The sequence below is a fragment of the Rhinoderma darwinii genome, chromosome 2 (genome assembly GCF_050947455.1).
Source record: "Rhinoderma darwinii isolate aRhiDar2 chromosome 2, aRhiDar2.hap1, whole genome shotgun sequence".
NCBI classification, from domain to species: domain Eukaryota; kingdom Metazoa; phylum Chordata; class Amphibia; order Anura; family Rhinodermatidae; genus Rhinoderma; species Rhinoderma darwinii.
This window is the reverse complement of record NC_134688.1, coordinates 184,816,762-184,844,441: the sequence shown is the minus strand read 5'-3', so window position 1 is coordinate 184,844,441 and position 27,680 is coordinate 184,816,762. Positions and strand designations below refer to the sequence as shown.

General features: G+C 43.0%; 1 protein-coding gene across 3 annotated transcripts in view; it reads right to left on the bottom strand.

Annotated features, from left to right (window-relative positions):
- Nucleotides 1-27,680, bottom strand: part of GABRB3 (gamma-aminobutyric acid type A receptor subunit beta3) — a 444,982-nt gene that overhangs the window by 61,207 nt on the left and 356,095 nt on the right. For all 3 annotated transcript variants that reach the window (XM_075852588.1, XM_075852590.1, XM_075852589.1), the window contains one exon: nt 15,903-16,123. In XM_075852588.1, coding sequence (XP_075708703.1) covers nt 15,903-16,123 — 221 coding nt within the window. The remainder of the gene's footprint in view (nt 1-15,902; nt 16,124-27,680) is intronic.

Here is a 27,680-nt window from a genome sequence, read left to right as displayed (position 1 = left end):
CAGTATACTCCCAGCCCCCCAGCGTCGGCCGACCCCTTTTAAATTAGTAGCGGCAGGAAGCTGAGTGCAGTATAATTCTTCCCCATAAACCGGCCCCCACTAATTTAAAAGTGATCAGCCGACGATGAAGGGCGGGGGATTCTACAAGGGGCGGTCTGAGCATCTTATTGAGTCAGTACCCCTTGCAGTATAACCCCCCCCCCATAGCGCCCTCAGTAGTTATTATACTGCAAGAGGTGGGGTTTCAGTGTGATTGGTGCAACTTTCTAATTACTTTTTATTAAAAAATATTTTTACTTTTTGAGATACAGCTGCTTTGTATCCTGTATACAGAGCAGCTGTATATAGTGCTGAATCCTGTATCCGTCAGGTCAGCGGGACTGACGGATTCAGTATCAGCAGATCCTGCAGGATCGAGCTGTTATCGATCACATCTAAGTTCATAACTTAGATGTGATTGATAATAGGTGACCTAATGGATTCAGGTCTCAGCACTAGATACAGCTGCTCTGTATACAGGATACAAAGCAGCTGTATCTCAAAAAGTAAAAATAATTTTCAATAAAAAGTAATTAAAACTTGCACCAATCACATTAATAGATATCTTTATATATATATATATATATATATATATATATATATATATATATATATGTAAATATTGTCATGAAGGGTCTGTGGACCCACTGAGCTGTACCGCCTTGGCGGTAAGACAGCTGACCAACAGGGCGCAGGTGAAAGTCTATACTTTATATAGGTACCTGTGGAAGCTCAGACAGCAGCAGGGCAGGCTCGGCTAGGACTAGGCAGCAGGTAGACGGCAGGCGGGTCAGACGTGGAATACAGCACGACACGACTTTGGCACAGCACAGTGCTCGACCAGGATGGTATGGAATGCAAGGAACAGGAACTGGAATAGGAAACAGGAACTGGAACAGGTACAGGAAACACACTAGGAGGCCATCACATAGACAAACTAGGAAACATCAACAACGCTCAGTCATAGAAGCAGGTGGCTGGACCCCTCTGATAGTCCAGGGTACTCACGGGTCAAAGTTCATCAAGAAGTCTGGTATGCACGTTGCACCTTTAAGAGCGGGCATGAGCGTGCGCGTGCACCCTACAGGATCCGGCTGAGGTGAGTGGAAGCAAGCTCTGGCGTCTCCTGAGGAGGAGGCTGGGGCCAACGCTGGCTGACACGTGGCTGCGGCTGTCAGGAGGGGATTGGAGCTGACAGCAAGCAGACATTACAGTATCCCCACTCTTACGCCCCCTCTTCTTGGGACCAGAGCGAGAGAGAAACTTCTTCGGAAGAGCAGGGGCATTGAGGTTCTCCTCTGGCTCCCAAGACCTTTCTTCAGGACCAAACCCCCTCCAATCCGCCAAATAAAAGGTCTTTCCTCTAACTTTTTGGGTGTCCAGGATCTCCTGAACCTCAAATGTGTCTGAAGGGCTAGGAGACTTGGTGTAGTGGTTCAGAACCACCAGCTTCAGGAGGGAGACATGGAAGGAGTTGGGGATCTTGAGGGTAGGAGGCAGCCGAAGCTTATAGGTGACAGGGTTGATCCGCTGTAGGATCTCGAAGGGTCCGAGGAATCTGGGAGCAAATCTGCATGATGGCACCCTTAGTCTGATATTCCTGGAAGACAGCCATACCTTCGTGCCAGTAAGAAACTGAGGAGGATCTCTTCTCCTTGTGGCAGCCTTCTGTTTCATGTGGTTGACCGCCATTAGGATGGAGGATCAATTCTGCTGCCAGATCTGTAGAAAGTCTCTAAAGGTGGAGTCAGCCACTGGAATTTCGGAAGTATCGTGTACCGGGAGAGGAATTTGTGGGTGCTGGCCGTATACAATGAAGAACGGCGTATTCCTCGTGGACTCACTGGTGTGATTATTGTAGGAGAATTTTACCCATGGGAGCAACTGCACCCAGTCATCATGCTGCTTGGAAATTAAGTGGCGTTGGTAGTTCTCCAAGATCTGTGTAATGACGGGGAAGGGAGACAGACAGGTGAGCCCTAATCTACCCGCCACTCAGTCCCTGCCTACTTGAAACAGCCCGTCCTAGACGACGGCGTACAACTGGGCGACGGTCCCTACGTAAGTGCACGACTGACAAACAGACAAGGGTACAAAGAAGCTAAGGGAAATGGGGCAGTTACCCACGACAACACCGTGAGCAACAAGAGTAGTGAACGAGTCGAGTCAAACCAGGAGTGTACGAGGTACCAAACGCAGAGCAGGAGAGTAGTGAACGAGCCGAGTCAAACCAGGAGTGTACGAGGTACCAAACGCAGAGCAGGAGAGTAGTCAGTAAGCCAGGGTCAATATGAAGCAGGGACAAATAGTTCAAGCAGCAGCAGCAGAGCCAGGAAACAGGAGAATCACAGGCAAAGGAGGAGCAGGAAGTGAAGGTATAAATAGACAGAGGGCGGGAGCTAGCTCCGTCTGGCCAGGCTGTGATAGGCTCTCCCACTCCTCAGCCTCCCAGCCTGATTGGTAGAAGGAGGGGGTCACTCGATCAGATTTAGGAGCAGGTGCAGACTGACTAACCACGGGCGTTGACACAGAAGCTGTGTCTGGCAGATCCTTTACAATTTGATTGATCCTCTCGACCTGACCATTGGACTGAGGATGGTAGGCTGATGAAAAGTCCAATTTCCCACCGAGGAGTCCACAGAGGGCTCTCCAGAACTTTGAGGTAAACGGAACCCCCCGATCAGACACAATATGCTGCGGCAAGCCGTGCAGGCGAAAGATGTGTTGGATTAACAGCTTGGCCAGCTGAGAAGCAAAGGAAGACCGGTCAGAGGAACGAAGTGGGCCATCTTCGAAAATTGGTCCACCACCACGCAGACAGCACTGCATCCAGCAGAGAGGCAGGTCCGTAATAAAGTCCATAGCTATATGCCGCCAGAGAGCATTGGGCACAGGCAATGGAGTGAGCTGCCTTGTTAGCTGCACATACAGAACAGGAAGAAACTAAGTCCATAATGTCCTTGGGCAGCGTGGGCCACCAGAAATGACGAGCAATCAGATCCCAGGTCTTACGGACCCCCGTGTGTCCTGCCAGTCTAGAGGAGTATCCCCAGCGGAGGATTCTTCCACGATCAGCCAGGCGCACAAAGGTCCTCCCTGGAGGAATGTCCCCAACTTGCAGGGGATTGACAGAGATAATGCAAGACGGATCAATAATATTCTGTGGACTCTAAAAGGTGTCTTCTGTCTTGAAAGACCTGGACAAGGCATCAGCCCTCACATTCTTGTCGGCCAGGCGATAATGGAGCTCAAACTGGAACCTTGTAAAGAACAGAGACCACCTGGCTTGACGAGGGTTCAGCCGTTGGGCCGTCTGGAGGTAGGTCAGATTCTTGCGGTCTGTAAAAATCAGGATCGGATGAGCTGCACCCTCTAATAGATGTCTCTATTTTTCCAGGGCCAATTTGATGGCCAGTAACTCCCGATCCCCAATCGAGTAGTTGCGTTTTGTGGAAGATATAGACATTGGGACAGGACTCTATGCCTTCCAGGTCTCCTAATTGATCAATCCCACAAACACAGGGATCATGGCCCTTCAACATGTCTAGCAATCTGTGAGACTTAATTTCTAGGTGGCTTGAGCGTCTGACTGGGCGTGAGAAATTTGTAACTCTTGATGCTGGATTCTCCTTCATTCATCTGTAATTTCTTCATTTTTTCCAAACATGGCCTTGAACGGATGAATCTTATGACAGATGATCCAGCATCTCCATTTTCTGGCTCCGACTGACTTGGATGTGCTCTTTGGTGCACTTTTCACAGCTTTGACTTTACCGCTCCTCTTCCGCTTTACAGTTTCTACAGGCTCATTATTCACTTCAGTTTTCAGACCTTCCTCCTCTTTTCTCTCACTTTTTTCAGGGTCAGGCTTCAGCTGTTCCAAGGCATCAGCAAGAATGTCTCTAAGCTCTTCAAGAGGCTGTGGCAGCTCAGACAGCAGCAGGGCAGGCTCGGCTAGGACTAGGCAGCAAGTAGACGTCAGGCGAGGTGAAGCAGGTAAAACGTGGAATACAGCACAACATGACTTTGGCACAGCACAGTGCTCGACCAGGATGGTCTGGAATGCAAGGAACAGGAAACAGGAACTGGAACAGGTACAGGAAACACACTAGGAGGCCATCACATAGACAAACTAGGAAACATCAACAACGCTCAGGCATAGAAGCAGGGGGATGGACCCCTCTTATAGACCAGGGTACTCATGGGTCAAAGTTCATCAAGAAGTCCGGTACACGCGCTGCCCCTTTAAGAGCGGGCATGAGCGTGCGCGCGCACCCTACGGAATCCGGCTGAGGTGAGTGGAAGCAAGCGCTGGCGTCTCCTGAGGAGGAGGCTGGGGCCAGCGCTTGCCGACACGTGGCTGCGTCTGTTAGGAGGGAATTAGAACTGACAGCCCGTAGCCACGGACATTACATATATATATATATATATATATATATATATATATATATATGTATATATATAAAAATACGTTTTTAAAGGTGTACATAGCCTTTAAACTGTAACTAAACGTTTATCATGTCATACTGACATGTCAGTAGTATTCATCGGTGGGGGACCGAGCACTGAGAACTCCACCTATCGCTAAAACGAAGCAGCAGAAGTGCTTGGGTGAGCGCTGTGCCGCTTCATTTATGATCAACTTTCAGCCGAGTCAGCGGTGTATGGACTCATAGACTTTCTATTGAGCCCGTACACTGTTCCAAGGAAAGCCAAACTGAATCGAAGCAGCACACCGCTCACCTGAGCACTTCTGCTGCTTCATTTTAGCGACTAGTGGGGGTCTCAGTCCCCACTGATCAGAGCTTCTGACATGTCAAAAGTTTTAAAAAAATGCTGTTACACGTTAAGAGAACCTTTCAGCTCCCCATACATGTGCAGCTGAATGCAGCATGTAATGGGCAGGGCTGCACAAACTCTGGGGCACTTTACATTTTTTCCCCTGCCTTCTTCGTTATTTATATATCAGTGCCGTTATATTTGGCGCCCGATATGTAAATAACCACCTGAACTGTCAATGGGGCGGTAATTGGCAAGGGGACATGTAACATCGCTGTGACACTGTCCAATCAGCTACGGACAGAGTCAACAGCAATAGCTGGAGAGAGGAGAGCGTGTGCGCGCACACGCTCACTCTTCAGCTCTTGGCTGTCAAGTACAAGACTGTGTGATCTCTCGCGAGAGATCAGTCTTGTTGTTCTTGTCTGCCGAGAGCTAAAGAGTGAGAGCGTGCATGGGTGCGTGCACAGCTCCGATGCCATGGAACAGAAGAAGAATTCTTCTGCTCCGTAGTGGCGGTGGAGCTGCGCACTCACACGCACACGCTCTCCTCTCTGCAGCTCTTGTTGTGACCCGGACCATAGCTGATTTGACAGTGTCACAGCGATGTTACACACCCGCTTGACAATTACCTCCCCATTCACATTATTTAAATATCAGGCGCCAAATATTACACCACGATCTAAATAACGAAGGAGGCTAAGAAAAAAATGTAAAGAGCCTCAGGGTTTGTGCAGCCCTGTCTATTACACGCGGCACTCAGCTGCACATGTAGGGGCAGGTGAAAGATTCTCTTTAACCCCTTAACGATCGGCGTTTAGTGTTTTTATGTCGGCTGTTCAGGATAGTTCTAACAAAGGCCCCCAGGTCTGCTTTTAGTAATTGCCTGTTAGGCCATGCCAGAGGCATGACCTAACAGGTGCCTGTAAGTTTTACACAGACTGGCAATAATACACTGCAATACAGAAGTATTGCAGTGTATTATAATAGTGAACAAAAGTTTGCACAGTAAAGTCCCCTAGTGGGACTATAAAAAAAAGAAAAAAAGTTAAATAAAGTTTGAAATAACTAAATAAATGTCCAAAGTAAAAAGTTACTCATATTTAGTATCGCCACGTCCGTAACGAACCCAACTATAAAACGCTTAGATTATTTAACCCGCACGGTGAACGCCAAAAATAATATAATAAAAAACAACGCCAGAATTGCTGTTTTCTGTTCATCCTGCCTTCAAAAGAATTTGATAAAAAGTGATCAAACCATCGCATCTACTCCAAAATGGTACCAATAAAAACTACAAGTCGTCCCGCAAAAAAAATCCCTCATACAGCTGCATCGCTCAAAAAGCTAAAAAAGTTATGGCTCTTAAAATATGGCGACACAAAAGCAAATAATTTTGAAAAAAAATAGTTTTTACTGTGTAAAAGTAGGAAAACATAAAAACATCCATATAAATTTGGTATTGACGCAATGGTAACGACCACTGAATAAAGTTATTATGTTATGTATACCACACGGTAAACGGCGTAAAATTAAGACGCAAAAAAATTGGCGACATTTCTGTTTTTTTCCCAGTACCACACTAAGTTATTAAAATGTTAATCAATAAATTATATGTACCCCAAAATGGTGCTATTATAAAATACAACTTGTCCCACAAAAAAAGTCCTTATACAGCTATGTCGACGCAAAACGAAAAAAGTTATAGACCTTTGAATGCGACGATGGTAAAACTTAAAAAATTGCTCAGTCATTAAGGTTTAAAATACCCGCTCTTAAAGGGGCAGCGCGTGTACCGGACTTCTTGATGAACTTTGACCCATGAGTACCCTGGTATTAAGGGGTTAAAGGAAAGGTGTTATAATTATTTCATTTTTTTTTATTTGATATGTTTTACTTTATGGGCCTATTTTTTCTAATTATTTTAATATGTTCCCTAAAGTAACTATTTATTCATATGTTTGTACTTTTGTGGGGGCAGCCATCTTTATTTTTCTTTTTCATACTGCTAATTTTTGTTTTGCAGGTTCCGCTGGACCATTTGGACTACGTCGTAGATTCGTTGGAATACTTAGCTGATTTAAGCTTTTTTCAATAAAATGGTTAAAGTGGATTGTGTGGAAGAGTTGTTATTTCAATAAAACTGTAAAAAAATTTTTATGTCTCTGTGTTTTAAATATTTCATTACCGCCTTAGTGATGGCAGTTGTCTGTTTGAGAGCGTCCATTACTAAGAAGGGGCTTAGTGTTAGCCAGTAAAAAGGCTAATACTAACCCCTATTATTCCCCCGGTACCCACCGCCACCAGGAGAACCGGGAAGAGTCGGGTACGATCAAGTACCCGATCATCTGAAGTGAAGGGTGGGAACTGGGGTGGCCACAGGCTGGTACTATCAGACTGGGTAGGGCCAAAACCGTGGCCCTTCCCACCCTGGTAATGCTAGGCTGCTGCTGCTTTATTGTATCTGGCTGGTTATGAAAAATGGAGGGGATCTCACGTAACTTTTTTTCAATTATTTATTTTTCAAAAATGACGTGGGGTTCCCCCTATTTTTCATAACTAGCCAGATACAATAAAGCAGATGCAGCCTAGCATTACCGGGGTGGGAAGAGCCACAGTTTTTGGCCCTTCCCAGCCTGATAATACCAGCCTGCAGCCACCTCGCTGTAAACCGTTGTTTCAGATGGTCGGGTACTGGATCGTACTCGGCTCTTCCCGGTATCCCTGACGGCAGTGGGAACCGGGGTAATAATATTGGTTAGTGATAGCCTTTTTACTGGCTAATGCTAAGCCCCAGCCTTAGTGATTGAATGCTGTTAATCAAACAGCAGCCATTACTAAGGACATAATAAAGTATTAAAAAAAACAGACGTAAGAATTTTTTTTTTATTGAAATCAAAACACCCCTCTTTCTCCATTTTATTTTATTTTTTTAAGTAGATCATCAAAGTAGTCCAATGAATCTACGACGTAGTCGAAACAGTCCAGCGGAACCTGCCGAAAAAAAAAGTTAGCAGTATAAAAATTGTAAAAACTTAAATTTGCCACAATAGAAACTAGAGGTCAAGGAAAAATAATTCCCCTTCATGTAACTCTGCTACCTATCAACTGAAAAGTCATCCGCCAGTGGGAAAATGTTTCCCCCATGGCGGAGTACAAGAAAGTCTAATTCCCATGTGAGGCTTTCTTATACTCCGCCATCAAGAAACATTTTTAGTCATGGCGGATGATTTTTCTGTTGACAGATAGCAGAGTTCTTCCACAGCGGTGTTAGGGGGGAAAATTGCCCAGTGCCCCCAGAATGGGCCGCTACTCTTGGGCCAGTGCTGTGTGCTTGCGCCCAGACTAAAATTTGCCAGCCAACCCCTGCCATTGGCTCCCTGTTCCACCGTTTGCTCTTGAAGGCCACAGCCTGGTTTAGGCTTGAGGCCTACAAAAGATCGGGAGCACGCTGATGATGTCAACTGCCCGGCACGATGACATCACTGCATCATGTCATCCACGCCGGGGCACTGAACTCCGTTAAAAATCATCAGTCAATTGTAATACAAATGCTGCGTTGTTGATCTATGATACTAAAGTAATACAGTAAGGAGAATTCTTTAAATCTTTTCTTTACTTCAAATAGCACTTGAACAAATAAACAACAAATGTTTTCCTATCTAAAAAAAAATTATATACTGCGTGTTTGTTGTGTAAAGCTAGTAATGAGAAAACTCGGATAGATTGGGGGGTGGGGGGCTTTCTATAGTTCGCCTCAGGCAGCAGAGAGGCTAGGTTCACCCCTGGAAACTAGACAACAGATTTAGCAGTGGAGTTGTCTAACAGCACTAGGTAGCTCAGTTATAAGAGCTGACGCATTGGACACAGGAGTTTCTGGGTTCAAATCCTGAAAGGGATGCACTGTGTTTTTTGTCACATTTCTGTCATAGCCAGTGTTAACTTTTTCAGCAATTTGGCAACAGTAGCTCTTCTGTGGGATCGGGCCAAACAAGATAGCCTTCATTCCAGGGACGTAGTTAAAGGCTCATGGGCCCCGATGCAAAGGTTCTTCTTGGGCCCCCCAAACTTCCCATGTCTGACAACCCGCAGCTTTCAGCTGCATCGTTGGGTCTCCTAAGTGACCCAACAATGCAGCACTAGCAGGGGCGTCACAAAGGACTTAAAACATCAGGGGAAATAGCCCAAATACATATGTGTCCACCCAAAAAAAATGTGTGTGTATATGTGTATGCATATATGTATATACATCTATATATATATGAGCAGGGCCGGCTCCAGGTTTATGTGGGCCCTTGGGAGACACAGACTTAGTAGGTCCCTTTGCGGGGGAAATCACGGCGGTAGTAAAATGGCAAAAAACGGCACTTTGTGCCCCCATATAGAAGCTAGGCCCTGTTTATGCCCCCATATAGAAGTTAGGTCCCCAGTTTGTACCCCCATAAATGTAGTGCACTCTGTAGATAGTGCCACACAGCCTCTACCAGGTAGTGCCACACAGCCCCCTCCTCCCACGTAGTGCCACACAGCCCCCTCCTCTCAGGTAGTGCCACGTCCCCCACCCCCCAGGTAGTGCCACACAGCCACCCTCCTCCCAGGTAGCGCCTCACAGCCACCCTCCTCCCAGGTAGTGCCACACAGCCACCCTCCTCCCAGGTAGTGCCACGCAGCCACCCTCCCCCAGGTAGTGCCACACAGCCACCCTCCTCCCAGGTAGTGCCACACACCCGGTGGCTGAGTGTGGCCCCCCAACGGTAGTCAGCCCCGCCACTTGCCGGCATTCGCCGGGTGCTGACGCCAACCCTGTATATGAGACAGATTATCGATAGCACTACGACCCTATAGCTATGGATAGGATTAGATACAGCAACTCAGCAGACAGTATCACACAGGATAGGATTAGTTATAGGGCCCAGCTCGCTGAGATTGCGACTCCAGCGCTTGACCCAGGAAAGATAAGTATAAGAATTGTTTCGCATTTTTATGTGTTACTAATTATTTTTGTGTGTTTGTGTTTTTTTACAAATTCGGTTGTTGGACTACTTCAGATTCGAGGACTACTTCAATAACTGCGCTTTTATTATTCTCAATAAAATGGTTAATGAGGGTTGTGTGTGGGATTTTTATTTCAATAAAATATTTTATCTAAGTCTTTGTATTCTTTTAAACTTTATTACTACCACCTTAGTAATAGCTGCTGGCTGATTGACAACGTCCATTACTAAGGCAGGGCTTAATGTTAGACATGAAGAGGCTTACACTAACCCCCATTATTACCCTGGTACCCACCGCCACCAGGGGTATCGGGAAGAGCATGGTATGATCCAGTACCCGACCATCTGTAATAATGCGGGTGTACTGAGTACTGGTGTGGCCGCAGGCTGTTATTATAAGGCTGGGAAAGCCTAAAAACAAGGGACCTTCCCACCCTGGTAATGCTAGCCTGCAGCTGCTATGTTGTATCTGGCAGGTTATAAAAATGAGGGAACCCCACATCGTGCTTTCCAATTATTATTATTATTTTTTTTAAATGTTGTGGTATCCCCCCATTTTTCATAACCAGCCAGATACAACACCGCAGCAGCCTAGCATTACCAAGGTGGGAAGGGCCACTGTTTTTGGCCTTTCCCAGCCTAACAATACCAGCCTGCAGCCGCCCCACTGCCCGACCATCACTACAGATGTTCGGGTACTGGATCGTTCCCGGCTCTTCCCGACACCCCTGGTAGCGGTGGGTACCAGGGTAATAATGGAGGTTAGTGTTAGCCTTTTCACCGGCTAACACTAAGCCCCGCCATTACCGCAGCCCTTCCGTTGAGGGGTTCTGTCGGCGGTTTCCGTCGGGTAACCCCTCAACAGAAAGGCAAACTGAAACCTCAGCTTCCGTTTCCCTCACCATTGATCTCAATGGTGACGGAAACATTGCTAAAGACGGGGGTCCCAGGAGTCGGACCCTGACCCATCAGCTTCAGTAGACAGTAATATTAAACTTACCCAACTCTTCGGCCGCAGCGGAGGTTCTGACTCCATCCGGGTCGGGATGTTGTGCGCAGCACATAGCTTTGTGACCTCAGAACCTCCGCTGCACTCCGGAAAGAGGGGGGGGTGGGAAGTACTGTTAGTTACTATAGTAACAGGGGCCCGTGTAGTTTATTACATAGGCCCCAGTTGCTATAGTAACTTTTCATTGATATAGTGCAGAGGGCTGCAGGCCCCCCTGGCTTCGGGGCCCAGTCGCAATTGCGACCACTGCGACCCCTATATTTACGCCACTGCTTCATTCCCCACATGCATCAATGAGCCTTGGGCGCCAATGACCCTGTGGCCGATTGTCCTTCCTTGGACCACTTTTGGTAGATACTAACCACTGCATACGGGGAACACCCCACCAGACCTACCGTTTTATAGATGCTCTGACCCAGTCTTTTAGCCATCATATTATGGTCTAAAGTCAAATAGCCATTAATAAGTCGAATAGAAGCCCAACATATCAAATGCTGGCAATATAATATAGCTTTATGTTAACAATATCGCCTATTGTCCAAATCTTATATCAAGTCCTCAGTGGCATGTTCCTGGTATCTGTGATATTATTTCTCATTTAACAGAATGCTCTCAGTAGAAAGATAGACAATATATCATGCCCTAATATACATAATGTTTTCCATATTATGTCTTCTATACTTTTTGCATCATGACCATAGTAAACAATGTTATCAAAAGCAGATCCTTTTTTTCTAATCCTGGATAACTCCTGCTTCCTAGGCTTTACGGGAAGTTACAGGATATATCAAGGTTATTACAAAGATTGTAATAAGTGCCTAACACTAACAGCTGATTTTTATTTAATGAACTCAGATGGCATCTAGCTCTACAAATCCATGACAAAGCAAATTATAACCACTTCCTATAACTGTGTGCAGTTTTCAAATCCCACTATGCGCTGTTAGCCTGAAAATCTTTGCAGTGGAAGACACTAAGGCATAACCATAAATGCAATCCCCATCATCCCTCATAAATGTTACACCAATTGATTTGTAAATTATTGCTTTCTGAAACATGAAACCCAAACTGAAAAACTGCTGACAAGCACAGACCAACCATACGCATAAAAAGGCACAGAGTTCACTGAGAACCTTACATTATTAGTGTTCTTCTTATTATTATTATTATTAATAATAATAATAATAATAATAATAATAATAATAATAATACAAAACAAAATGTTATGTTCAGCAAACAAACAACTTAGGCCCTGCAATTTACAAATGAGGTTCTTATACCAGAGTCAGGGTCTGTCTCTTTCTGTAGATGTAGGTTTGCCAGTCTAAGGTTAGGTTTCTGAAATTAATGCACATTAAAAAATATTCACCCCCTTTAGCGAAACACATTTTTATTATGCGACAGCACTGCATTACAAAAGAATTCACACATTAACTGGTTGTAATATCATGACACACATGTCCGTATGTCCTATTAGGGCATATGGACTTCATAGAGGGGAGTTGTGGAACCAAAAACTTCCTTCACATAGCCCGAGCAGAGAGCTGCTAAAAAGAAGTACCCGTATTTTTCGGAATATAAGACACACTTTTAAGCAAGAATAAATCTTGCTAAAAAGTCCCTGCGTCTTATAGTCGGCAGTTTAGGGGTCGGGCTGCGCCAGCCCCCCTGACCGCTTCCTTAACCAATTCCCGACCCATGACGTGCTGGCACATCATGGAGGGGGGGTCATGTTTGGAGCGGGCTCACACGCGGAGCTTCTCAATACACTACAGGTGTCAGCTGTGTTTTACAGCTGACACGCTGCTCTAACAGCCAGGAACAGTGATCGCACTGTAACTGGTCATTTAACTAGTTAAAGGGGTTTTCCCATGAGGGACATTTATGATATATATCCACAGGACCCGCACCTATCTCTAGAACGGGGACCCTTAAACTCTGTTCTAGCTTTTTTTATTCACCCTGCCTCCCGGCCACTTACTGATTACATGGTCGGGAGTGAAAACAGCGTAACTCGCTGAGCTGCACTGTTTCCGTAACTCCCATAGAGCTGAATAGTACTTACGGAAATAGCATAGTTTGCATGCTACGCTGCTTCCGTAACTGCCATTCACTACTATGGGAGTTACGGAAACAGTGTAGCTCAGCGAGTTACGATGTTTCCGTAACTCCCGACCATGTAATCAGGAAGTGGCCGGGAGTCAGCGTGAGCACAAAAAGCTAGAACGGGGTTTAGGGGCCCCCGTTCTAGAGATAGGTGAGGGTCCCAGTGGTGGGACCCACAGCTATCTGACATTTATTACATATTCTGTGGCAGGGCTTAGCAGAAGCCTGTAAAAATGACAATATACTGCAGTGCATCTGTATTGCAGTGTATTGTACCAGCGATATAATGATCGCTGGTTCAAGTCCCCTAGGGGAACTATTAAAATGTGTAAAAAAAAGTTAGATTCAGGATTGTAAAATAAATTTGAAAAATATTAAAAGTTAAAAAAAAACCTTTTCCCAGTTTACCCCAAGCACAAAAATGAAAAATAAATAAATAAAAATAATTGGTATCACTGCGCCCATAAAAGTCCAAACTATTACAATATACCCTTATTTAACTTGCACGGTGAACATCGTAAAAAAGAAAATAAATACAACTCCAGAGTCGTCGTTTTTTGGTCAACTTAGCGCTAAAAAAAAATTAAATAAAAAGTGATCAAAAAATGGTATGTATAAAAAAAATGGTGCCAATATACCCTACAGCCCGGCCCGCAAAAAATAAGCCCTCACACCGCTCAATTGATGAAAAAATAGAAAAGATATGGCTCTCAGAATGTGGTGAAATAGAACAAAAATTTTTTTAAGAAATTGTTTTTCTTTGCAAAAGTAGTAAAATATGAAATAATTTTTTCCTATTTTCTGTTATCTAAAACCTGGGTGCGTCTTATAGTCCGAAAAATAATGTATATGTAAAATCATCTGATTATGCATCAGTAAATCCTATATACAGGGCATGCATGCTGCATCATCTGGCAAAATATATATGTATATTCCCTTATGACTTGCGACTGTACTCCCAAAATATATTAAACCGAGCAAAGAAAGAACCAAGGAGTCTTTAAGTCAAAAAATACATGTAGTCTTTTTATTCAACAATATTACACTATTTATACAATATGAATTTCTAAAAATGAATCACAAATAAAAGCATGGCCGCCACAAGAGTCAAGTATTAGTCAAAATATAGTCATGTGAGTAGGTATACACCTCAGGACAAAAATTTTTAAAATACCATGATAACAATGAGATGAGATGTACAAGCTACAGGTAATGTGTTGAACTGCTTAGAAAATGGTTGAAAGGGATGTACCTCACAACCATGCAAAGTACAATTGAGACAGGACTACTACACCAAATCATATAGTGTCCACAAAAGACTAATGCATGTATGAATACTGGGATGATACCCATATACGTATAAGAACCCAGACAGCAACTAGCAGCAAATAGTAAAAGACGAAGTACTGACAGAGTACTAACCCATGTAGCTAAGACTCCACGAATGGCGGCCGGCCCCAACGCGTTTCAGCTTCCGCCTTCGTCCGGGGGTCGAAAATAATGTATATGTAAAATCATCTGATTATGCATCAGTCAGACCCACAGCAATGAGATTATCAACAGGCGTTTTTGTTTTGTTTTTATTGCTTCATGGGACAACGTCTTAAATTATTCACAAATAAATACAAGTTTGTGACACTGATGAACAGAAATAGAGACTAAAATCTCAAAAGGACAGCATTTTTTTTTTCTTTTAAAAAAGGTGTATTTTACATACTGATGCTAAAAGCAGGCTAGTTTTTGTCTATGTGCATCCATCTTTGTACATTTTTTTTTACCAAAGAGCTAGTCCCACCATCAAACAAATTGTACACGGAAATGCCCCAAACCATATGAAGACATCATTGAAGACAACAGTCAAAAATCATAGAAGAAAAAAAATACATTATGAATTTAGAGGTTAAAAAGCAGTTAATTCACTCCCCTGGTTACCATATTCTCCCTTATTGATTTTGCTGACCTGCAATAATCAGCCAAAAGAAGAAGTGTATCCTTTTTCATGCTACATGAATTACTCATGATACATAGAGCAGAGCAGAATTTAAGAACACATTATAGAGTTTTATGCTTGAGAGTATTGAATCGAGCTCATGAAACATGAATAAGCAGGATAACCAGACGGTTTCCTCAAGAGCAATAATAAAAGGCAACAATGACAAGACAAAATATTCCCCGGTATTTGAGAATTATATTGATCACTGCTAGAAACTACTTCCATATTGACAATCAAATGAGCAACAGAAAAAAGTTAGTGCAAATGAGCTAAAAAAGGTAATAACCATTGTAGAGTTTATTAGGAGCTAGCACTCATTTCATGGGCACTCATTTATTTTTATATGAAGAAATTTGGGTGAAAAGATGCTCCTTGGAACAGGCGCTCTGGCGTGAATGGTTCACTAATTCCACGGAGTCGTGGGTGTAAATTACAGGTTTATTTCAAATACAGATAAAAAAATTATAAAAGAATGTGCTGCAACGCGTGTCTGACGAAGACCTCGGTGCGAGGTTGAAACGCGTTGCAGCACATTCTTTTATCATTTTTTTATCTGTATTTGAAAGAAACCTGTAATTTACACCCACGAGTCCATGGAATTAGTGAACCATTCATGCCAGAGCGCCTGTTCCAAGGAGCATCTTTTCACCCAAATTTCTTCATTCAAAAAGACCACGAGGAAGGTTTCCTGTGTTGGATCCACTCGCCGCGGTTTAGCTCCAGAGGCAAGCACTATGTGAACAAGACCAAAGGTGGACAAGCACCTGACAAAGAACAAAGTTAAGTTGTGCTGACAACCCTGCACAACTCAATTAGGTGAGCCCTACCACATCAGCCCACGATTGAATTTTTTACCTTATCTATACGTTATCACCTTAGAGAAGCGCCGTCTCTCTCTTCTTTTGTCTTTTTTCAAGCATTTATTTTTATATATAATGCTTCCTAATGATATGGTATACACATTCTATTAAAGGCTGCTTACCTTAGACCATATAAAACAGTCCCATCAGGATGAAGGCGGATCATTCGATTTTTTACAGTAACACCATGTACAAAAGACTTTTTATCATTTAGAAAATAAGTGTCAGGAACCCACAGCTGATCTGCCACTCGGTTGTCCAGTGTGAGGTTGAGTGGGATTCCAGTATAAGCTAATCTCTTGTCCCTCCAGTATTGCTGGAAATACATTGTCAAAGTATAATCCTGTAAAGAGAAAAGGCATAACATTTAATATGTAATTAGTATGTATATACATATTTCCTAATACTAATCCTAATTTGTTTCTTTGTTTATTTTACAAATTATTCATAATCTAGTATCGCACTATAATTTTCAACATAAAATGTGAATTTAAATTTAGTCTTGAAATAATGATTATATTCTATGCTCTCATTTTCTGTAATAGTCCACAGACATTAATCGGACAAAAATATCATAGACACACATAGGCCCATGTATTAACAGCATGGCTATAATAAAGCGTAGCTAACTTTAACTGCTGGCTAGATGCTTGTGTGCATACGTATAAAGCAAATCGCACATCTTCTAATATGTTAGGCGGTAAAGCTCAAAGAACAGTGGTTTTGAAGAGAGCATTAATTCAAACATTTGACATTTTTTATTTAACATTATAATTTAGACATACAGTATTCAAATAAATATATACTCTGTATGTATATCTATATATATCTAGATCTATATATAGTCTTCAGACCCTTTCAATTTTTTCACGTTCACTCATGTTAAGGCCTTGTGCTAAAATAAAATTACAATTCTGCACTCAATACCCCATAATGATAAAGTGAAAACACAATGTTAGTAATCTTTGTTAATTTATTGAAAAGGAAAAACTAAAATATTGCATTGACATAAGTATTCAGACCCTTTAGTTGAAGCACCTTTTAGCAGCCTCCAGTCTTTTTGGGTAAAATGCCACAAGGATTGCACACCGAGATTTGGAGATTATCTGCCATTCTTCTCTGCAAATCCTCTCAAGCTCTGTCAGGTTGGATGGGGACCATCGATGGACAGTCATTTTCAGGTCTCTCCAGAGATGTTCCATTGGTTTCAAGTCAGGGCTCTGGCTGGGCCACTCAAGGACATTTACAAAGTTGTCCCCAAGCCACTCCTGTGTTGTCTTGGCTGTATGCTTAGGGTCATTGTCTTGTTGGAAGGTGAACCTACGTCCCAGCCTGAGCTCCAGAGTATTCTGGATCAGGTTTTCATCAAGAATATCTCTGTACTTTACTCAATTCATCTTTCCCTCAATCCCTGTCCCAACAGCTGAAAAGCACCCCACAGCATTATGCTGCCACCACCATGCTTTACTGTAGGGATGGTATTGTGCAGGTGATGAGCAGTGCCTGGTTTCCTCCAGACATGACGCTTAGAATTTAGGCCAAAAAGTTTAATACTGGTTTCATCAGAATCTTGTTTCTCACAGTCTGAGAGTCCTTTAGGTGCTTTTTTGCAAACTCCAGTCGGGCTTTCATGTGTCTTTTACTGAGAAGAGGCTTCTTTCCGGCCACTCGGCCATAAAGCCCATATGGGTGGAGTGCTATAGTGATGGTTGACCCTCTGGAAGTTTCTCCCATCTGCACACAGGATCTTTGGTGCTCAGCCAGAGTGACGATTGGGTTCTTGGTGTCCTCTCTTACCAGGGCCCTTCTCCCCCGAATACTTAGTAAGGTGGGGATGTCAGCTCTAGGAAGATTCCTGGTTGTTCCATTTCAGAATCATGGAGGTCACTGCGCTCTTAGGAACTTTCAGTGCAGTAAAAAAAATGTTGTACTCTTAACCAAATCTGTGCCTCCACGCAATCCTGTCACTGAGCTCTATAAGCAGTTCTTTCCTCCTCATGGCTTGGTTTTTGCTCTGATATGCATTTTCAACTGTGAGACCTTATATAGACAGGGGTGTGTCTTACCAAATCATGTCCAATCAAATAAAGTTACCATAAGTGGACTCCAATCAAATGTAGAAACATTTCAAAGATGATCTAGAGAAATGGGAGGCCCCCAGAGTTAAATTTCAAGTGTCATAGCAAAGGGTATGAATACTTATGTCCTTGTGAAATTTTAGTTTTTCAATTTTAATTAATTTGCAAAAAATTCTAAAATTCTGTTTTCACTTTGTCAATATGGGGTATTGAGTGCAGGATGATGGGGAAAAAATAGATTTTTTTTTATTATAGCACAAGGCCTCAACATAAAAAAATGTGAAAAAAAGTGAAAGATTCTGAAGAATTTACGAATGCACTGTATGTGTATATAAGTAAAAATGCTCTCACTTAATTGACTTATACCCTGCCATTAATAAGGCTCTGCTGACATACGGGTAGATGTACTAGTCGTGTCTCAAATTCAGACAGCTTAGAATTAGACTAGATTCGCCAAATTTATCACAGTGGTTCATGCTGGATGATAAATATGGTGCATCTTTAGACACTTCTGTCAAACTTTATACCACCTCATGGTTAGCTTACTTTAGATCAATAGTTTGCCCCTTTCCCACTAAGCCATGCCCCCTTGTCTAGCAAGTCGCAATCATCTGTTCTTATTGACGCATTTCATTGATAACTTTATCTAAAATAATTTGCACCAAAAAGTCGGTGCAAGTTTAGCCAGAATTCTTGCCAAATGTAAGGGTTATTCATATCTCAGACAGCTCACTCTGCTCTGTTTCTACAAAAGTTAAGGAAAAATCAGAGAAGTGCTTGCTAGGCTATTTCTGTAACTCCCTTAGAACAGAATGGAAAGACATTTGCATGCAAGGTATTGCGAATGGGGGGTAATAGTTGGTAATAAAAAATGTTTATACCATTCAGGTTTAAAGTCCATGCATAGCTTTATTACAGTCCAAAATAAACAAGTACTTATCCAGCATACAAGACTTGCAGCATACAAACAAAACAAACACCTTAGCCATCTGGGCACTAACTAAAGAGCAGGCTTTCTTACTTATATTAAGCGCTGAGTACTCTGTTCCTTGGAACAGGCTTTCCATACTATCCTCAGATACTATATCTCAGACTGCAGCCTCGCCAGGTGAGTCAGGGATTAGATGACCCAATTCTCGATATATGTATGGTGTCCCAGAGCTGGGACTCACATCTATCAGACATTTAAATATCTGAAACGGGAAAAACCCCTAAACCTCTTCAGGACACAGCTATTTTGGGCTTTAAGGATGCAGCAAATTCTTTTGTTTTTTAATCACTACGTTCTGAGGGTAATACCTTTTTTCATTTTTCTGTCAATGTAGCCGTATGAAGGCTTGTTTATTGCGGGACAAGTTATATTTTTTAATGATACCACTCCACTGTGGGGTACAAACAGATTTGTCCTCCTCAACTACTCGCACCACGATTGGTTAATAAGACTAGTAGAGATTGGTTCGGAATGCACTAGATCAGGGTAGGTGCACGAATAGGGTCCCAACCCAATCGTATTGTGAAAAAGTATTCGGCACACTGAGACGTAAGTATCAATTTCTTGAAATTTTATTATGATTGATGCCACGGGTTTGGTGCAACGTTTCGGTCAAAGGACCTTCGTCGGGCACTATAGGTATACAGAATATTTATATTATACATTGGTATTTTAGCATCATATCCATATGTGAAACAAAAAAGTAATAAAGTATAATGTAATGAAAACAAGACATAAATAAGGGCAAATTAAATCTTACAAAAATCAAAATAGAATTGTGGTATAAAGAACCATAAAAATAATAATCATCAACCAAGAACAGTGAGTGGACGACATTCTCATCCCAGGTACAATAGTGTAGACAGGTATGCAATTACTAAATAGGTTCCTCATACTAACAGGGTGATCGGTTCTCAGGTTAAGCTCAAATGGACATATCTAGTCATCCGTCATTAAGGAGAAAAGACCAAGTTGACCAGACCACATTTCATCTCACATATTAGATCGAATCATTTGTTTACAAAAACCAAATTAACAGTATCAAAATACAGCTCAAATAGTCACATATATCCACTGACTAAAACCCACACTGTAAGATGACAGTTAAGTGCTGTTTGGCAAATTTTCAAAGTATATTATCAAACTAAAAAGTCCTAGTATAGTACAGGAATTTGGTGAGCATACCTTGTTACCCTGGTTGCTGGAGTGTCCAGATGAATGGCGCTGTTCGTCTGAATGGCGGATTTCCGCTCCTTTTGGCGCTAAATTACAGGAGATACACTCCTGGTTTAAATATCCCTGCTTTGGGGCGGGCTCTGGGCGTGTGCTGCACGCGTCATACAGTGTTGTCATGCTCTGGGCGTGGTTCGCCTCCATGTCCACTGTCCTGTGTAGGGGGGGCGGGCAGGTGGCGTGGTCAGCTTGTGCTGAGCGTCTCTATTCATTAGAGGACGCTCTGATCCTATCCTGTCTACGTCCTGCATCGTCCTGCATTAGGGTATACAGTGGGTGTGTTCATCATGCGTCTGATTACGACGTCATGCTCTGGGCGTGGTTAGCGTCCTCGTCTACCACTGCCCTGTGTAGGGACGGGCAGGGGGCGTGGTCAGCTCGTGAATGGGTATAAGCAGCGTGCCTCGTCCTGTGTTAGGGTATGCTATGGGTGTGTTCACCATGCGTCTGGTTATGACGTCATGTACTGGGCGTTATCATAAACAAGAGGACGTACATGTCCTCCTCTGACCATGTCCCATAGGGAAAGTGTAGAAGTGGAGCCAGTGAGCTTTGTAATAGATCCAGGTAGAGGTTTATCACAACGCCAATGACAGGTACCGGTGGATTGCTTGGGATTCTAATCGTGAGCCTGGTATTGCTACACTTGTTAATACATTCCCAGTTGTTACTACATACATGTGGCCCTGGGGAATAGGAATGAGACTAAGAGCAAGAATGACAGTAAAAATAAACATAAAAAATAAACCGTAATGTTCTCATTGGACAATCTTATATGTGTACGGTGGCATATAGCCAGCTGCCTGGTGTAATTGAGTAGAGTAAAAGGAACCTATGTGTATCGATGTACAGATATCTCTACTATCAAATACCTTAGTGTGAGTTATCCCATCCCCTATCCTTAAGGGGAAACAATATTTCTAAAGGATACCTTGTTCGGCATGTAGTTGGGTTTCATGCCTAGTGATAAGTCAGCGTGTCTGTGAAAAGAGACATTAGTCACATTAGATTATGGTAGTTATAACATGTTCACAAGAAACTGCTTACTTCATATTCCCTATTCAACCCTCTAGGTTCCAATGTTTGTAGCCTGTGAATCCAATACGCCTCTCTGCGCTTAAGTGTCCTTATCCTGTCCCCTCCTCTTCGTGGGGCTGGTATGTGCTCAATGACCTGAAATTGTAGCTGAGAGATGTTGTGTGTTTTGGATAAAAAAATGTGCTGGGATCGGTAGTAGGGTCTTGTTGCATCGGATGTTACTCTTGTGCTGGCTTATTCTATCACGAATGCGTTGCGTTGTTTCGCCTACATACGCTAGCCCGCATGGGCACTTAATCAAGTAGATGACAAAGTTCGTGTTGCATGTGAAGTACTCCTTTATTGGTATGCGTTCACCAGTCTGGGGATGTTGTAATGTGTCACCTTTGATAATGTGGGAACATTGTAGACAAGATCGACATGGAAACGTCCCTTTTCTTGGGGTATTGAGGAAGGTTTGTCTCGATGGTCTAATCACTGATCCAATATCTGCTCTTATTAATCTATCTTTGAGACTCCAGGACCTTTGGGTATGCTTCTTTAAGAAGCGGCCAGTGCTTTCTAATGATGTGGTGTACCTTATAGGCACAAGGGTGGTAAGTATGCACAAAGGGTATACACTTAGGTTTGTCTCTGTTCCTATTGGCAACTGTCATCAATTGTGCTTCCCTCAGTGTCTGGCTTGGATAACCTCTATCCCTAAATTTCCGAGTCATATTGGCCATGCGTATTGTCCTGTTGTCAGCATTGTCAACTATCCTGGATATGCGTGTGTATTGGGACTTAGGGAGAGATTTCTTAGTTGCTATGGGGTGGCAACTGTCATAATGTAGAAGGCTGTTTCTGTATGTTTCTTTTGTGAATAAATCAGTGCTGAGGTGGCCGTTGTCATCTTTGATGACCATAGTGTCCAGAAAACTAATTCTGGATCTATCGAAATTTAATGTGAATTTCAGCTCAGGCCAAATGCTATTGAGGTACTCAACGAATTTAAGCAATGCTCCTTCGGTGCCCTGCCATAGGCTGAATATATCATCTATATATCTGGACCATAATACTATGTGTTCTTCAAACATAGTCGTGGGGTATATGTAATTTTCCTCGAAGTGAGCCATATAGCAGTTAGCATATGGTGGTGCCACATTGGATCCCATGGCTCTGCCTCATTTTTGAATGAAGTATGTGTCTTCAAATAGAAAATAATTATCGGTTAAGATAATTGTTAGGAGGTCAAGGCCCAAGTCTATGATCTTACTTTCTTTCCCAGCCCTAGTGAGTATCTCCTTGACCGCAAATAACCCTTTTGTGTGTACAATAGAGGTATAGAGGCTGCAAACATCCAGTGTCACCAAAATGACATCTGGGGTTAAGGTATCAAGTGTGTGGATGGTCTCTAAAAAACTGGATGTATCCAACAAGAATGACCTTGTATTCTTAACAAGTGGGGTCAGGAGTTTCTCCATGAATTTTGAGAGGGGTGTGAAAAGCGAGTCCGTGGAGGCCTCTATCGGCCGTCCAGGAGGATTTTCGAGTCCTTTGTGTATTTTAGGGAGTATATAGAACACAGGTATTACCGGGTGTTTGTTGGTCAAATATACTACCGTCTCCTGGTCTATTGTACCTAGGGCCATATGTTTCTCCAAGGTGTTCTTAATTTTTAGTGCAATTTTATTTGTAGGGTCCCGACTAACGGGTAGATAGACTGAAGTATCCTGTAACTGTCTATGTATCTCCCTTAAATATGAAGACCTGTCCATCACCACAATAGCTCCACCCTTGTCGGCAGGTTTTATGATCAAATCCTTGTCCCCAGTAAGGGAGGATAATGCCTGTCTGTCCAAATTGTTCAAATTGGCATGACTTTTAAACTGGCCTAGTCTAAAGTCGTGATTAAATCTGTCCACATCTCTGTGAATCAGATTAATGAATGTCTCCAACGCAGGTGAGTTCTTTGGAGGGTTGAAGAAACTCTTGTTCCTCAATCCAAAGTCTCGAGAGGTAATTGCAGGGCCCTCTGAAGGGTTGACAGTTGACCCTTCGTTCCTCCGAGGCTCCTCCATGTTGGAAAAGTAAACCCGTAGGCGTAGGGATCTGAAAAACCGATTTAGATCCATGTCTAGCTGGAACAAATCGTACCTGTAGGTTGGACAGAAGGAAAGGCCCTTCTGGAGGAGGAGTAGTTGGGCTGGACTTAGGGTTTTCGACAAGATATTAACTATCAGTGATTGTGATGTTGAGGTCATACTTGCGATCTCGTCTCCATCATCCGATTGATTTCGTCCTGATTGTCTGCCGCCTCTCCTCGTCCTCTTCTTGGGCGTCTGCCCCGTCGTTGACCTAAAAAGCGGTTCCCATAGGTTCTCTGTTGATGGTATTCCCTTCCTTCGCCTCCTGATCCTGAGTATGAGGATCCTGATGAAATATATGCCCCTCTTCTTGCTTGTCTGCTGCCTGGATAACCTTCATGCCATCTGTAAACTCTTTGGTTGTTGTAGTCGTCCAAATCCCTCTGGAATTTTTTCCTCTTTTGTTGTTCTATTTCAATCCTATGACTGTTGAGGGTTGTTCTTAATTTGTCATCGAAGTTTTTGTACTCTGTGACAGGCATGGTGGCCTGCATTTGTTGTTCTGCCGCTGTGATCTGTTTCTTTAGCTCCATGATACTTTTCTGCAAATACGATATCGTCAGCGTCATCAGGTCCAGTGAGCATTTGTTTAGTATATTCTCGAACTGCTTGCAATATTCTGGTTCTTCTTGGAACATTGTTGGTCTTATGGGTACCCTTAGGCCCCTCGGTATCCGTTGTACTTTTACGTACTCCGCCAGAGTAGCGCTGTGCAGTTCCTGATTAATCAGGCGTTTGGATGTTTTTTCTAGATCCCGGGTGCGGACCTCAGATGGTGGTATTTGTAAGAAATCCCTGGATATTGTTACTTGGGTTAGGATGTCATCAGTCTGTTCCTGGTTGTAGGAAAAAATAGAGATTGGTTCGGAATGCACTAGATCAGGGTAGGTGCACGAATAGGGTCCCAACCCAATCGTATTGTGAAAAAGTATTCGGCACACTGAGACGTAAGTATAAATTTCTTGAAATTTTATTATGATTGATGCCACGGGTTTGGTGCAACGTTTCGGTCAAAGGACCTTCGTCGGGCACTATAGGTATACAGAATATTTATATTATTTATATTATACATTGGTATTTTAGCATCATATCCATATGTGTGCCGAATACTTTTTCACAATACGATTGGGTTGGGACCCTATTCGTGCACCCACCCTGATCTAGTGCATTCCGAACCAATCTTCTATTTTTTCCTACAACCAGGAACAGACTGATGACATCCTATCCCAAGTAACAATATCCAGGGATTTCTTACAAATACCACCATCTGAGGTCCGCACCCGGGATCTAGAAAAAACATCCAAACGCCTGATTAATCAGGAACTGCACAGCGCTACTCTGGCGGAGTACGTAAAAGTACAACGGATACCGAGGGGCCTAAGGGTACCCATAAGACCAACAATGTTCCAAGAAGAACCAGAATATTGCAAGCAGTTCGAAAATATACTAAACAAATGCTCACTGGACCTGATGACGCTGACGATATCGTATTTGCAGAAAAGTATCATGGAGCTAAAGAAACAGATCACAGCGGCAGAACAACAAATGCGGGCCACCATGCCTGTCACAGAGTACAAAAACTTCGATGACAAATTAAGAACAACCCTCAACAGTCATAGGATTGAAATAGAACAACAAAAGAGGAAAAAATTCCAGAGGGATTTGGACGACTACAACAACCAAAGAGTTTACAGATGGCATGAAGGTTATCCAGGCAGCAGACAAGCAAGAAGAGGGGCATATATTTCATCAGGATCCTCATACTCAGGATCAGGAGGCGAAGGACAGGAATACCATCAACAGAGAACCTATGGGAACCGTTTTTTAGGTCAACGACGGGGCAGACGCCCAAGAAGAGGACGAGGAGAGGCGGCAGACAATCAGGACGAAATCAATCGGATGATTGAGACGAGATCGCAAGTATGACCTCAACATCACAATCACTGATAGTTAATATCTCGTCGAAAACCCTAAGTCCAGCCCAACTACTCCTCCTCCAGAAGGGCCTTTCCTTCTGTCCAACCTACAGGTACGATTTGTTCCAGCTAGACATGGATCTAAATCGGTTTTTCAGATCCCTACGCCTACGGGTTTACTTTTCCAACATGGAGGAGCCCCGGAGGAACGAAGGGTCAACTGTCAACCCTTCAGAGGGCCCTGCAATTACCTCTCGAGACTTTGGATTGAGGAAAAAGAGTTTCTTCAACCCTCCAAAGAACTCACCTGCGTTGGAGACAATCATTAATCTGATCCACAGAGATGTGGACAGATTTAATCACGACTTTAGACTAGGCCAGTTTAAAAGTCATGCCAATTTGAACAATTTGGACAGACAGGCATTATCCTCCCTTACTGGGGACAAGGATTTGATCATAAAACCTGCCGACAAGGGTGGAGCTATTGTGGTGATGGACAGGTCTTCATATTTAAGGGAGATACATAGACAGTTACAGGATACTTCAGTCTATCTACCCGTTAGTCGGGACCCTACAAATAAAATTGCACTAAAAATTAAGAACACCTTGGAGAAACATATGGCTCTAGGTACAATAGACCAGGAGACGGTAGTATATTTGACCAACAAACACCCGGTAATACCGGTGTTCTATATACTCCCTAAAATACACAAAGGCCTCTAAAATCCTCCTGGACGGCCGATAGTGGCCTCCACGGACTTGCTTTTCACACCCCTCTCAAAATTCATGGAGAAACTCCTAACCCCACTTGTTAAGAATACAAGGTCATTCTTGTTGGATACATCCAGTTTTTTAGAGACCATCCACACACTTGATACCTTAACCCCAGATGTCATTTTGGTGACACTGGATGTTTGCAGCCTCTATACCTCTATTGTACACACAAAAGGGTTATTTGTGGTCAAGGAGATACTCACTAGGGCTGGGAAAGAAAGTAAGATCATAGACTTGGGCCTTGACCTCCTAACAATTATCTTAACCGATAATTATTTTCTATTTGAAGACACATACTTCATTCAAAAAAGAGGCACAGCCATGGGATCCAATGTGGCACCACCATATGCTAACTGCTACATGGCTCACTTCGAGGAAAATTACATATACCCCACGACTATGTTTGAAGAACACATAGTATTATGGTCCAGATATATAGATGATATATTCTGCCTATGGCAGGGCACCGAAGGAGCATTGCTTAAATTCGTTGAGTACCTCAATAGCATTTGGCCTGAGCTGCAATTCACATAAAATTTCGATAGATCAAGAATTAGTTTTCTGGACACTATGGTCATCAAAGATGACAACGGCCACCTCAGCACTGATTTATTCACAAAAGAAACGGACAGAAACAGCCTTCTACATTATGACAGTTGCCACCCCATAGCAACTAAGAAATCTCTCCCTAAGTCCCAATACACACGCATATCCAGGATAGTTGACAATGCTGACAACAGGACAATACGCATGGCCAATATGACTCGGAAATTTAGGGATAGAGGTTATCCAAGCCAGACACTGAGGGAAGCACAAATGATGACAGTTGCCAATAGGAACAGAGACAAACCTAAGTGTATACCCTTTGTGCATACTTACCACCCTTGTGCCTATAAGGTACACCACATCATTAGAAAGCACTGGCCGCTTCTTAAAGAAGCATACCCAAAGGTCCTGGAGTTTCAGACTCCGTTTCTTCCATGTTCCAAGAGACCCAAAAATCTCAAAGATAGATTAATAAGAGCAGATATTGTATCAGTGATTAGACCATCGAGACAAACCTTCCTCAATACCCCAAGAAAAGGGACGTTCCCATGTCGATCTTGTCTATAATGTTCCCACATTATCAAAGGTGACACATTACAACATCCCCAGACTGGTGAACGCATACCAATAAAGGAGTACTTCACATGCAACACGAACTTTGTCATCTACTTGATTAAGTGCCCATGCGGGCTAGCGTATGTAGGCGAAACAACGCAACGCATTCGTGATAGAATAAGCCAGCACAAGAGTAACATCCGATGCAACAAGACCCTACTACCTATCCCAGCACATTTTTTATCCAAAACACACAACATCTCTCAGCTACATTTTCAGGTCATTGAGCACATACCAGCCCCACGAAGAGGAGGGGACAGGATAAGGACACTTAAGCGCAGAGAGGCGTATTGGATTCACAGGCTACAAACATTGGAACCTAGAGGGTTGAATAGGGAATATGAAGTAAGCAGTTTCTTGTGAACATGTTATAACTACCATAATCTAATGTGACTAATGTCTCTTTTCACAGACACGCTGACTTATCACTAGGCATGAAACCCAACTACATGCCGAACAAGGTATCCTTTAGAAATATTGTTTCCCCTTAAGGATAGGGGATGGGATAACTCACACTAAGGTATTTGATAGTAGAGATATCTGTACATCGATACACATAGGTTCCTTTTACTCTACTCAATTA